The 14,597-nt window shown below is 38.2% G+C and overlaps 1 protein-coding gene across 1 annotated transcript in view; it reads left to right on the top strand.

Moving 5' to 3' along the window:
* tbata (thymus, brain and testes associated) overlaps positions 1-14,166 on the top strand; it is a gene marked incomplete at both ends in the record, with an annotated part of 37,860 nt that extends 23,694 nt beyond the window's left edge. Inside the window, 2 exons of the mRNA XM_079845528.1 lie at positions 4,161-4,195; positions 14,117-14,166. Of these exons, the coding sequence (XP_079701654.1) occupies positions 4,161-4,195; positions 14,117-14,166 (85 nt within the window). The remainder of the gene's footprint in view (positions 1-4,160; positions 4,196-14,116) is intronic.
* Between the last annotated feature and the right edge of the window lie 431 nt (positions 14,167-14,597).

Raw genomic sequence — 14,597 nt, 5'->3', positions numbered from 1 at the left:
AATATTAAAGTTTCAAAGAATAAATCAATTACAAATTATGCCAATATTTATTTAGCACATTGCAACAATGCACAGTATAAAATAAAATTCAAACAAAAATGTTTAACTTGACCCCACTCATTTGTGCATTAAATAATAATTTACAGGCCTACAGAAAGGTTTTAAAATTAAATGTTCTCTCATAAAAACAAAGTGCATTTAGGTCTAGTGCATTTAAAAATTTTCTCTGTAGGACTACTACAAGAAAGTGCATTCAGAACAGGTGCATTAGGTCTAATAATCAACACTCAAATAACATAGTACGCAAACATGTAAACTTTACATAAGGCAGTTTTTGCAATAACTTCTAAATCTGATTATAAAATAGTTTTTTATCCAATTGGTTGTTGAAATATAATCATTATATACACAGTGTCTGTCATTTTCATGACAGGTTTATTTAACATGCATGAAATAATCAAGACATCACTAACAGGTTAAGTAGAATATAATGAATATAACGGCTAATATAGAGCATATATTTAGTGAAAGAGTTGATTTACTTTAGTGAATAAAATTTTGTGGACACTGAATGACTGCCTGAGGTAAATGTGATGCTAAAGTTACATGACAGTTTGGTTTACAGCAGTTATATTGACGTCTTTTCGCCGTTGAAACACTGATTGAGCGATTACACCACATATGATACGTGACAGTAAGTTGTAATGTATCCTCAACACATCTTAGATGTTCATTCATGTTTATTCTTAATGAAGAGATGATCGATCGCGCTCACAGATGACCGCGTTCACGCGCGCGCCGCCGCTTGAACTGTGATGTGATCAGTGATGCCACATTAAAGAGCGTCAAAACGGCATTTATCGTTTGAATTTCGTGATGCATGTTGATCGATGTTGGTGTGGGAACTCGGATTGAAGTGTGTTCCGTGCTTAAAACATGCCCACTGTTAAATATTGCATTGGGAAACCGTTGGGTTTCACAGTGAAGTCTGGTCCTCTTCTCATCGAGAACATGAGCTGCTGCACTACAGCTGCACTGAACACTAGCTCTCGCTGGAGCAGACGTGGGTGTTTCTCAGATATACTGAAATACGTCCACACCGCAGACATGCCGCTTCAGACAAGCACGTGCAGGTCGCGGTTTCTGTTTACGTCATCACAACATTTCGGCCATGTTGTTTCGGTGATAAAAGTCTTTCGGCCGAAAACCGAAAATGCACTTTTGGGCCATTTTCGGCCGAAAATTTTCGGTGGCCGAATATTCGGTGCATCCCTACTTTAAATGCAAATGAGCTGCTGCTCCCCGCCCCCTTTCCAGAAGAGGGCGGAGCCTTTACAGCTCATGCTTCGGGTACTAGAGCAACAACAAAACTGGATAATCTCACGCAGCCAAAATGTCTGAAATTGTCAGTAGCGGTGTTCAGTCTTAATGTTTCGAATCGGAGTCGGATTGTCACCAGTCATGGCCATAGTGCATCCATCCATCATAAAAGTGCATCCATTCATCATAAAAGTGCATCCATTCATCATAAAAGTGCATCCATTCATCATAAAAGTGCAACCATTCATCATAAAAGTGCATCTATCATCATACAAGTGCATCTATCATCATAAAAGTGCATCCATCCATCATAAACGTGCATCTATCCATCATAAAAGTGCATCCATTCATCATAAAAGTGCATCTATCCATCATAAAAGTGCATCCATCCATCATACAAGTGCATCCATCCACAATAAAAGTGCATCTATCCATCATAAAAGTGCATCCATTCATCATAAAAGTGCATCTATCCATCATACAAGTGCATCTATCCATCATAAAAGTGCATCTATCCATCATAAAAGTGCATCCATCCATCATAAAAGTGCATCTATCCATCATAAAAGTGCATCCATTCATCATAAAAGTGCATCCATCCATCATAAAAGTGCATCCATCCATCATAAAAGTGCATCCATTCATCATAAAAGTGCATCCATCCATCATAAAAGTGCATCCATTCATCATAAAAGTGCATCCATCCATCATAAAAGTGCATCCATTCATCATAAAAGTGCATCTATCCATCATAAAAGTGCATCCATCCATCATAAAAGTGCATCCATCCATCATAAAAGTGCATCCATCCATCATAAAAGTGCATCCATTCATCATAAAAGTGCATCTATCCATCATAAAAGTGCATCCATCCATCATAAAAGTGCATCCATTCATCATAAAAGTGCATCTATCCATCATAAAAGTGCATCCATCCATCATAAAAGTGCATCCATCCATCATAAAAGTGCATCCATTCATCATAAAAGTGCATCTATCCATCATAAAAGTGCATCTATCCATCATACAAGTGCATCTATCATCATAAAAGTGCATCCATCCATCATAAAAGTGCATCCATCCATCATAAAAGTGCATCTATCCATCATAAAAGTGCATCTATCCATCATAAAAGTGCACCCATCCATCATAAAAGTGCATCCACCCATCATAAAAGTGCATCTATCCATCATAAAAGTGCATCCATCCATCATAAAAGTGCATCTATCCATCATAAAAGTGCCTCCATCTATCATAAAAGTGCATCTATCCATCATAAAAGGGCATCCATCCATCATAAAAGTGCATCTATCCATCATAAAAGTGCATCTATCCATCATAAAAGTGCATGCATCCATTATAAAAATGCACCCATCCATCATAAAAGTGCATCCATCCATCATAAAAGTGCATCTATCCATCATAAAAGTGCATCCATCCATCATAAAAATGCATCCATCCATCATAAATGTGCATCCATCCATCATAAAAGTGCATCTATCCATCATAAAAGTGCATCTATCCATCATAAAAGTGCATCCATCCATCATAAAAGAGCATCCATCCATCATAAAAGTGCATCTATCCATCATAAAAGTGCATCTATCCATCATAAAAGAGCATATATCCATCATAAAAGAGCATCTATCCAGCATAAAAGAGCATATATCCATCATAAAAGTGCATCTATCCAGCATAAAAGAGCATATATCCATCATAAAAGTGCATCTATCCATCATAAAAGTGCATCTATCCATCATAAAAGAGCATATATCCATCATAAAAGTGCATCTATCCATCATAAAAGTGCATCCATCCATCATAAAAGTGCATCCATCCATCATAAAAGCGCATCTATCCATCATAAAAGTGCATCTATCCATCATAAAAGAGCATATATCCATCATAAAAGTGCATCTATCCATCATAAAAGTGCATCTATCCATCATAAAAGAGCATATATCCATCATAAAAGTGCATCTATCCATCATAAAAGTGCATCCATCCATCATAAAAGTGCATCCATCCATCATAAAAGTGCATCTGTCCATCATAAAAGTGCATCTATCCAACATAAAAGCGCATCTATCCATCATAAAAGTGCATCTGTCCATCATAAAAGTGCATCTATCCATCATAAAAGCGCATCTATCCATCATAAAAGTGCATCTATCCATCATAAAAGAGCATATATCCATCATAAAAGTGCATCTATCCATCATAAAAGAGCATATATCCATCATAAAAGTGCATCCATCCATCATAAAAGCGCATCTATCGATCATAAAAGTGCATCTATCCATCATAAAAGAGCATATATCCATCATAAAAGTGCATCTATCCATCATAAAAGAGCATATATCCATCATAAAAGTGCATCCATCCATCATAAAAGTGCATCTATCCATCATAAAAGTGCATCCATCCATCATAAAAGTGCATCTATCATCATAAAAGTGCATCCATCCATCATAAAAATGCATCTATCCATCATAAAAGTGCATCTATCCATCATAAAAGTGCATCTATCCATCATAAAAGTGCATCTATCCATCATAAAAATGCATCCATCCATCATAAAAGTGCATCTATCCATCATAAAAGTGCATCTATCCGTTTTTTCAGAAAACAAAACTTAATATCTTAAGCAATTATGCTTCTCAAGTAAACGTATCTTGATCGAGTGCTATGACTTATGGATTCATGAATTATGTCAATAATGTGATACTCATTTGTTCCTGTGCAGTTATGCATTAGTGATGGAACCATATTCTAAAGTGTGATCATATGACTATCATTATAAGTCTCTCTGAATGTTTATTGTCTGTCCTTTCACACAGCTGTCATCCCGCGGAGGCGTTACCGGACAGACCAGGTGAGGTTTCTCCGCTTCTGTCAGACGTTATTGTCCGCTGATGTGTGTCGTGTCCACTGGAGCGTTATTAATACACCATTGTTTGTCAAAAGCACCCTTGAGTTCATAACACGTGGGCTGCAGTTTGGCAGGAAACAGTAATATTGCTTGCGGCTTTTCTTAAAACACAATTTGGCTCTGTTTCAAAGCCTAATTATCTCCCTGACTGTTTACCACCTACGTCAGGGCAAATCAGTCGACAGGTTTCACAGGAATCGCAGAGATATTTATGAGACACAATTAGCTCCAGACGGAGTCTGTTTAGTTGCAGGAAATCAAACATTTTAGAAGACACATTGTTTCATTTGTCATGCGTCTCCTTGCAACTAAACATGTTTTTCCTCCGTAACAATTTACAAAGTGAGCAAGTGCCTAGTGTTGTGAAACCTGTTCAGATTTGAAAGGTTTGTGGTGTTTTACAGCCTTAAAGGAAAGTAAATGGAGCCTTTACGTGACTGAGTTCATGTAAATGGGGTAAAATAACGTGTGACCCTGGAGCCACAAAACCAGTCATGCGTCTCACGGGTGTATTTGTTGCTATAGCCATTGTATGCTAGCCTGGCTCCGCCCTCCTACGTGCTTCCGCTCAATTTTCCTTTTCCTTCAGTCAGGGGCGGTTCTAGGATTTTCATTTTTAGGGGGGCTTAGCCCCCAGTGAGGGTAGTTTAGGGTCCAAATTGCGCTATTAACTAGTAACTTACTAACATGCATATCCATAGGATGGCTGTTTATTAATACTTATTAAGCAATACTTATAAAGCTCCCCCGAGAAAATGTTTATTTCTCTGATCTACATATGTGCATTTTAAGATGTTCTGAAGGCCAAAAAATGAGATAATAGCTTGAAAACCACATTAGTGGGCAGTAGATTATTTGTCTTTATCTCCACATCTCTCTTTTTCTCTGTTTTTATCTCTTCCACTCCTAACGCTGAGCTTTGACTGATATAGTTTTTCCACTTTCGTCAGTGAAGAAAGTAAACATATGGTTTGCATATTAACATACTGATATTTATATGTTTTATGAATACTTTTCTTGGACACGTTAATTTACTGTTATTTAAAGTTTTACGTTTATTAGCCTAAATTAGTTCACAAAATAAACACATTCATTACTAATCGTATGGCTGAAAAAGCTGAGCTTTTTTAAATTTACTGAAGGCTACAAATGGAATAATATTAATTTACAAATATTTGCACATTCATTATTAATCTTATGCCTAATCTGAAGAAAATGGCTTTGTTAATATTTCTTGTTTGTTAATTACATTATCAATGACATTGGCCTATTTTCAATTCAAAATGGCGAAATTAGACAAAAGTCTATTCATTTGCCTGAATATTTTTGTCTTTGTTTAACATTTCTGACTTAAAGAAGCAGAGTCTTAGCTTACATTTCTCTCACTTGATGTCGAGTCGCGCTGCTAAAATTTGCGCTTAGCCTCAGCAGCTTCTGTGAACATAAAGCCCGCCTACTCTGATTTGATTGGTTTTCTCAAATATTTTGACATTGACGAGCGGTGACAGACCAATGAGGCTCAGATCAACACACACACCTCTGCTTCTGAATTGCTGCGAATTGAAGAACATGCTGACTAAAAGACGGGCCGAAGCCGAACCTTTTAAAGGTTAATTTAAGCTGAAGCCCCCCTAAAAAGGGTCTAGAACCGCCCCTGCCTTCAGTTCTCCGTCTGGGACTGCGGTATATTCTTAGGTTTTCTCCGAAACAAATTTGTACACTATTTTATTGTCGTCCGTCTCACACCACCTGCGTAAAAATCCCCGGCCGAATGACCTGCTTGCGCACCTGCTTTTACAGGGAATGTTGGATGACGCTCTGATTGGTTTATTCACGTTACGCCCAAACCACACCTATGAATAATGAAGCTACTTCAGACCAACCCATTTTAGATTTGCGCCGGGCGCAAGAGCCATTTATCCCGCCGGGAAAATAGCAACAGCGCCGAGACCCGCCCACAAAGTTACTTGCGCTTCGCGCTTTGACACTTGCGTTTCAGATCGTTAAAATAGGGCCCACAGTGTTAATGTTACATGACGTGAGAACAGTTAACGTTAGTTATTTCGATTTGTATGTTAGCAGGGACTTTAATCGTAACTTAATGAGAATATGACAAACAGAAAATCCTCTCAGGATCCTTGGAATCAGTGTTACAGAACCTCAGGCACGACATTTTAGCATTTTTGTAGTATAAACACCATCAAACCGATGAGAGCTTCGGATTTTCCAATGTTTCTCTATGGCGCTGAAATCTAAAGATGTCTGAGTTCCGGTCCCAGCGCAACTGATACTCAACTGCTATTGGCTCATCTGCGTTCGAGGGGAGGGGCTTACCGATTGCTGGGTTAGTCCATTTTCAACCCAACTTGGGTTGTTTTTAACCAAGCGGCAACCTCCTGCAGTTTCTCTTGAAACCAATACGGAAGTGCCTCAAACTGCAATTCATCGACTGGCCGCTAGGGACAGGATCCAGAAGGGAGCAGAATCTCATTGAGCCCCATGTTAAAATGGCCAACTTTAGAGCAGAATAAAACATGTTTACAGCCTGGTACAAATTGTGCTTTTGGTCTATACGGCTCATTTTGCCCTTCATGACAACTGTGAGGGGGGTGAATTTTTTTATAACTCATTCGTTTACATTATATAAAGCCTTAAAATTCTGCATAATTAAGGGCGTGGCCATTTCGAGTGACAGGTGGATAGCCCTGTTAGTCATCGCGTCACTCCGCCCACGTCCCGCCTTTTTGCCCATTTTCTGTTATCCGGGAGTGACGCGCGATGACGCGCTGCCAAGATGGCTCGTCCCTACTTTGCGCTTCAGAACGGCTCATCAGAATCCTATGGGTGACGTCACGGACACTACGTCCATATTTTTTTACAGTCTATGTTTTTAACCCAGCATTTTTTAGAGTGTAGACTTGGTCGGCGTCGTGTCATAGCTGGGGGCGTGGCGTGGGGGAAAACAGTCCATTCCTCCACAATGTAGATGCATGGGGTAAGGGTTAACCCAGTCTAGCCGGTGTAGAATCACTTCTGCCGCTCGACTGAGCAAGATCTATTGAAAAACTGAGCCGTATTGGGTCAGATTGTCCGTACAGTTTCTGTGACTGATAAACGACCCAACGGAATCAATGGCCAGAGTGTCATTTACTCATCAAAACACATGCAGCTCCGCCGAACCCCATATAGACATGCCAACCTCATAACTCACCCAGTCTTTCCATGAAGACGTTCATTCAGTGTTCCTCAATTTAATGGATACATTTAATGTTTTAAAATGATGATAAAACGTGTCTTGTGCTATGAAATTTTCACAATATTATTTTTTTGTATAGTTTTTTTTATTCTGAGTGTCTATTCACACAAAACTGAGGTGCAAATAGTATGTATCTGTCAAAATAAAGTATAAATTACATGTAATTACTATTTACACATATTGCAAAGAACTGCTACTTTTATATGGTGTTGAATATATCAACTTGGTATGCTATTTAACTTAGTGAATAGCATCTACAGTCATTTGCACTTAGTGTAAATATCATCTATCGCTAAGAAAATATGCTAGTGTAAATAGCTGCTGCCTTTTTTATTTACTTTTTATAGCAGCCGTCTTCATGAAAAGACTGTGTGATTTATGAAGTATTATGTGGTGTAATATTTGTGGAGCTGCATTTTGATGAGAAAATGTCCAAGTGTCGTACATGTAATGTGACTATCAGCTTGAAGCACAAGCATGAGCCCAGTCCATCCCATCATGAAATAAAGAAGACTTCTGAGTGTGTTGTACATTAATAACCTCACGCTTTATGTGGCTGTGATCGCTCATCGGGAAAAATTGCTTTAACGATAAATTGAGTTCAAGTATGACTTTATTGGAGTTTTGTTCAACAAACTTTTGCCATTGCAGTAATGAAATCTGTTTTTTAATCTTTACAGTAATACCAGCATCATGTAGAGCAGATGTTTGATTGTAATGGACGAACGTCTCCGTCTGTTATTAAACTTCAGATCAGAGTTTTTTAACTCACTAGAGGTGCAGAAACGCCACAGGGAAACTGCATCAAGCAAAAATAAATCATAATCATTACAAAGAGTAAAGATAAAGCGTCTAACAAGGGTTCATTCTAATGGCTCGTCTTCCCCCACGGCATATGGAGGAGATGACGTTTTGTGGGCGTTCCCAGTAATGCAGACCAAGTCTATACCAAAAATCATTAGGATATTAAAGGGTTAGTTCACCCAAAAATGAAAATTCTGTCATTAATTCCTCACCCTCATGTCGTTGGACACCCGTAAGACCTTCGTTCATCTTCAGACACAAATGAAGATATTTTAGTTGAAATCCGACACTTTAAGATCATGTTTCATGAAGATATTTAGTACATTTTCTACCTTAAATATATTGCTAAGGACTTCATTTCGACAACTTTAAAGGAGATTTTCTCAATCTTCAGATGTTTTTGCATCCTCAGATTCCAGATTTTCAAATAGTTGTATCTGAAATATTGTCCTAACAAACCACACATCAATCAAAGCTTATTTAGCATCTTTTCAGATGATGTATTAATCTCAATTTAAAGGGGTGATGAGCTGAGAAATCAACTTTCCCTTGAGCTTTTGATATATAAAAGGTCATGGTGATATTATAATATCCTGTACGTTTCAGAGCTGAAAACTTCCTAGTCAGTCAAAGAAAAGCTTTTATTGACACAGAAAACGAGAGATCTCAGAATATGCAGATCTCTGATGTAACAGGACCTAGACTCCGCCTCTACAGATAAATATGCTTCTGTAGCCCCGCCCACCGACTCGTGGGCTAAGGATCGTCCCTGCATAAGCTTCCTTCTGAACACACACTTAAATGAGTCGGCTAAAACATGTTTTTTTATATGAGTTAGTTTTGCATAACATTACAGATCGTTTGGAATCTATTGATTACATACCTTAGCACTGTCACAGGGTGGAGAAGCTGTTATTGACTTGTAACGTTATGGGCCAGGCGCGAGTGTGTGTGTGTCTGTGTCCGCGAGAGTGTGTGTGTGTGTGTGTGATTTAATCATTGTGTTTGTTTGATATTTTGCGAGTCCTCAGAGCATTTCCCCAGACGATACCCATATGGACTGATGGTAGCTGAAGCTCATTAAATATGCAAACCTTATCCAATCCTAGCCATGGGCGTTTACTTCCAAGTCTTCAGTGCGGCACGCCCATCAAAACCGAGTGTTTTTCAGAGAGGCTCAAAACCAAGGCAGAAAATAGCCTAATACTTATTCATTCTGATGATTTCTGAATGTAAAAACCACACAAACGTCATAAGTTGACCTCAGACAACAGTATAAAAAATAAAAAAAGCAAGTTCATCAAAAAAAAAAAGACTGGTTTTGTGGTCCAGTCACATGTGTTTTTTAATTGAATTGAACCAGAAGTATTTAATGACATTTAGTCAGTATACATTCAGCCTTTTGCGATGCATTATGGTTTTGTCTTCTTGAAGGATGCATGTAGTGCTGCTCTATAATCTTCTAATAAGCATAAAACAGTAGCCAAAAATTGGCTAAAACAATCTGTTAATTAAACTGATCTATTTTAATGACAGTGGCCCTCATTTATCAAAAGTGCGTACACCAATTTTCCAGCGTACACCTGGCGTACACCCAAAACCACGGTGACTTTGAGATTTATCAATATGGACGTTGGCGTACGGCGCGCTCAAATCCTACGCCAGCTCAGGAGGTGGTGTACGCACGTTTTGAGTTAGTGCGAAAATGCGCAGAAAAACAATTCCTAACACCACAAAACGCACTGACAAAGATATACTATATTATGACCCACTGTGAAAAAAACAACAACAACAACAACAACAACAAATAAAGCCCTATTCGCACGGGATAAGTATTATCTGGGGACCTCGTGTGATTTGGAAATGACTCCCCCACATCTGAATTTTGCGTGGCGCATTCGCACGGGATAAGCTGTGATTTTACTCGAATTTACTGACTATCTCCCGGATATGATGTTACTTGAAAATGTTTTTTCGTTATATAGTTGTATGAAATTATAAACAGTCGTATCGATATAATTTTGATTTTTTTATAGTAATACAAATAATTACGTTCAGTTAGAGAACAGACGCAATTAAAAACGTAACTGAGCAATATAATAACAATATACGACGGAAGATTCAGTTTCAAAGCTAATGTAAAAGTGCCCATTTAAGCGAGTTGTCATTGTACTGTTCTGTTTTTGTGTTTTTCATTAAGAATAATATTAAACACACCATTCAAGCAATTTAGCCTACTCCCAAATTGTGCTCATTCTAAAGTGAAAGTAGCCTATAATCCGCGCGGCCGCACGGGAATGTAACGGTGCGCATTATATGCAGCCTAGCTCCATTCTTCATGAAAGATAAAGATAGAAATGCGCACAGGACACAAAAACCTTGCAAAAAATATATACAATCCGCCTAATCCCGGCCAAATAGATGCCGATTCGCACGGGACTAATATTATCACAGGACCTCGGTGTTTGGCGAAATATGGTAGGTCATTTGCGGGGGAATTTTTACTTTACATATTACAGACATGGCCGATTTGCACGGGATTAAGATCACAGACATTCTCTGCGATTATTACAAATCACCAGAGCTCCCCACATAATAGGCTATAATCCCGTGCGAATAGGGATATAGTAGGCTAATTATAAACTTCAGTGTTTATTTTTGTGCAACATGGACTTCAATGTTTAATTTGTGTGACTTTACCAAAGCATTTGATATGTATTCCTCCAGTTGCGAGCCTGTGCGCTTTACCTGGCGTTGGTTAGGCCCGGCAGCTGCACTATAAAAAAAAAGGCTCGTAATCATAGGGGAACCTTTTTTAGTGCTATATAGCACCAATTTTGGTGCTTCAGTGGTTCTTCAGCGGTTCTTCAGAGGTGCTATATAGCACCTTAGTCAAAGAACTGGTGAAGAACCGCTGAAGAACCGCTGAAGAACCGCTGAAGAACCACTGAAGCACCAAAATTGGTGCTATATAGCACTAAAAAAGGTTCCCCTATGATTACGAGCCAAGAACCATTTTTGGTGCAATATAGAACCTTTTTTTTTTAGAGTGTGCGCACGGACTGGGACTGAACATAATTCAGACTGACAAAATAATAAAAATGACATTCTTCTTCTTTTAAATAATAATAAAATAAATAATAATAATAACGACATTCTTCTTCTAAATAACAATAAGCGTCATTAATAATACAAATCGTAATAATAATAAGAATCTAACAAATTGTCATGCAATTATATTAATGTGAATGAATGGTACTCCACATCACATCATCATCACTATTGTACACCCCAATACATGTGACGTGATACGAAATTAAATGCATATTATTTCAAAACACGTGCTGTAAAATAATGAATTGTGATTGGTAATTTCTCATCCAAACAGCTATTTAAACTGGATTTCCACTGTACACCTTTTTGTGGGCGCCTTTAATCCCACTCTTTAAACTCCCAAATAAAACAATTTAGTTTTTTTTCCACTTCCCTGGTGATGGTCTCGATCTCCACGTCAGAGAAGTTTCACTTCTTTGCCGTCTTCCGAGTGTCCATGGCGTAAAATGAGGGCGTGGGGGAGGCGGAGACTTGAATATATAGGGGCGTGTTATTCTAATGACGATCGTTTTCAGCCGCAGCATTTATCAAGGGCAGGTTTTGCGTACGCCTGGTTTTCAGAGGTGCGCACAGCTTCATAAATCAGGCGGTGAGAGGAGTGTAAGCATAATCTTACGCCAATATATACGCCCGTTTCTACGCAAGATTGATAAATGAGGGCCATTGTGTCTGTTTTTTGGAACAGAGCCCATGCGTAGCCATAGAAACTTCGACAACTGAAGCAAAAGCAAGTTGCAGATCTCATTAAATTCATGTTTTGTGGACTCAAGCACATATGCCTGTAGTCTAGATCAAATAATACCTGATAGTGTTTGCACCTTGTAGAGAGAGCTCGTTTGATGATAAAAAATAGAGAGTTGCGTCTGTGTATACTATGATTTCATGATAAATAAGATGTTTTGAAAATAGTTGGAATCAAGTGAATATCGTCCACCACATACACACACACACACACACAGAGAGAGAGAGAGAGAGGTCAGTTTCTGGTAAACAAGTCGAGACGAGCACTTCTGTCTGAGGTTACTATAGTAACGGATATTACAGCTAAATGACTAGCAGGTCAAATCAGCCCAGGCTGATGCGGTTTCCTCAGGCTCAAATGACCGACGCCACCCTCTCTGGATATTTTCAGAATGTTTTCAGGGTTTTCTCAGAATGTTCTCATGATGTTCTCAAAATGTTCTCAGGATGTTCTCAGAATATTCTCAGGATGTTCTCAGAATGTTCTAAGGATGTTCTCAGAATATTCTCAGGATGTTCTCAGAATGTTCCCAATGTTCTCAGAATGTTTTCAATGTTCTCAGAATGTTCTCAGGATGTTCTCAAAATGTTCTCATAAGGTTCTCAGAATGTTCTCAGGATGTTCTCAGAATGTTCTAAGGATGTTCTCATGATGTTCTCAAAATGTTCTCATAAGGTTCTCAGAATGTTCTCATGATGTTCTCAAAATGTTCTAAGGATGTTCTCAGAATATTTTCAGAATGTTCTCATGATGCTCTCAGGTTGTTTTCGTGATGCTCTCAGAATGTTCTAAGGATGTTCTAAGGATGTTCTCAGAATGTTCTCAGGACGTTCTCGGAATGTTCTCAGGATGTTCCCAATGTTCTCAGAATGTTCTCATGATGCTCTCAGAATGTTCTCATGATGCTCTCAGAATGTTCTCAGGATGTTCTCAGAATGTTCTCATGATGCTCTCAGAATGTTCTCAGGATATTCTCAGAATGTTCTCATGATGCTCTCAGAATGTTTTCACAATGTTCTAAGGATGTTCTCAGGATGTTCTCATAATGTTCTCATGATGCTCTCAGGATGTTCTCAGGATATTCTCAGAATGTTCTCATGATGCTCTCAGGATGTTCTCAGAATGTTTTCAGAATGTTCTCATGATGCTCTCAGAATGTTTTCACAATGTTCTAATGATGTTCTCAGGATGTTCTCTGAATATTCTCAGGGTGTTCTTAGAATGTTCTCAGGGTGTTCTCAGGATGTTCTCATGATGCTCTCAGAATGTTTTCACAATGTTCTAAGGATGTTCTCAGAATGTTCTAAGTATGTTCTCAGAATGTTCTAAGGATGTTCTCAGAATGTTCTCAGGATGTTCTCAGAATGTTCTCATGATGCTCTCAGAATGTTCTCAGAATGTTCTAAGGATGTTCTCAGAATATTCTCAGGATGTTCTCAGAATGTTCCCAATGTTCTCAGAATGTTTTCAATGTTCTCAGAATGTTCTCAGGGTGTTCTCAGAATGTTCTCATGATGCTCTCAGGATGTTTTCAGAATGTTCTCATGATGATCTCAGAATGTTTTCACAATGTTCCAAGGATGTTCTCAGGATGTTCTCAGAATGTTCTAAGGATGTTCTCAGAATGTTCTCAGAATGTTCTCAGGGTGTTCTCAGAATATTCTCAGGGTGTTCTAAGAATGTTCTCAATGTTCTCAGAAAGTTCCCAATGTTCTAAGGATGTTCTCAGAATGTTCCCAATGTTCTCAGGATGTTCTCAGAATATCTAAGAATGTTTTCACAATGTTCTCAGGATGTTCTCAGAATATCTAAGAATGTTTTCACAATGTTCTCAGGATGTTCTCAATGTTTTCAGAATGTCTCAAAATGTTCTCAGGATGTTTTCAATGTTCTCAGGATCTTCTCAGAATGTTCTGTTATTGTCTCTGAGCATTTCTTTCTGTTCTAGAGCTGATCGGAGAGGCAGAAGTTCTCACGCTGTACCCAGAAGACACGTAACACAGCTGTGTTCAACACAACATCCCCATCATATTAATGTCATGTTACTGAATTAGCTTGCTCTTTTAGCAGTTGCATTATTGTAATCATCATAGTGTAATGCAATGTTACATTTTAATTCATTACTAATAAAGCTTATACATACACAGGTATTTGCATAAGCGTTTGTTTAATTTATTTTCTGTGGTAGTCACGTCTCGTGTGTGATGCAATGAGTCACAAACATTTTATTGAAGATTTAATAGAAGCACTTTAATGAGCTGCACTCATTCTTTTCCAATATTGGAATCATAATTCATAAATTGGTATAAGGTAATTATTTTCTTGTTTTGACACCAAAACATTCATTTAAAAGTCATAATTTACTCATAAATGTTACGTTGCTTTGCACTCTTTTAATGGTTCGCAGTCATTTTTGGATGAACTATTTC

This window comes from Gobio gobio (genome assembly GCF_949357685.1).
Source record: "Gobio gobio genome assembly, chromosome: 20".
NCBI classification, from domain to species: Eukaryota; Metazoa; Chordata; class Actinopteri; order Cypriniformes; family Gobionidae; genus Gobio; species Gobio gobio.
This window is presented reverse-complemented; position numbering and strand designations above follow the sequence as displayed.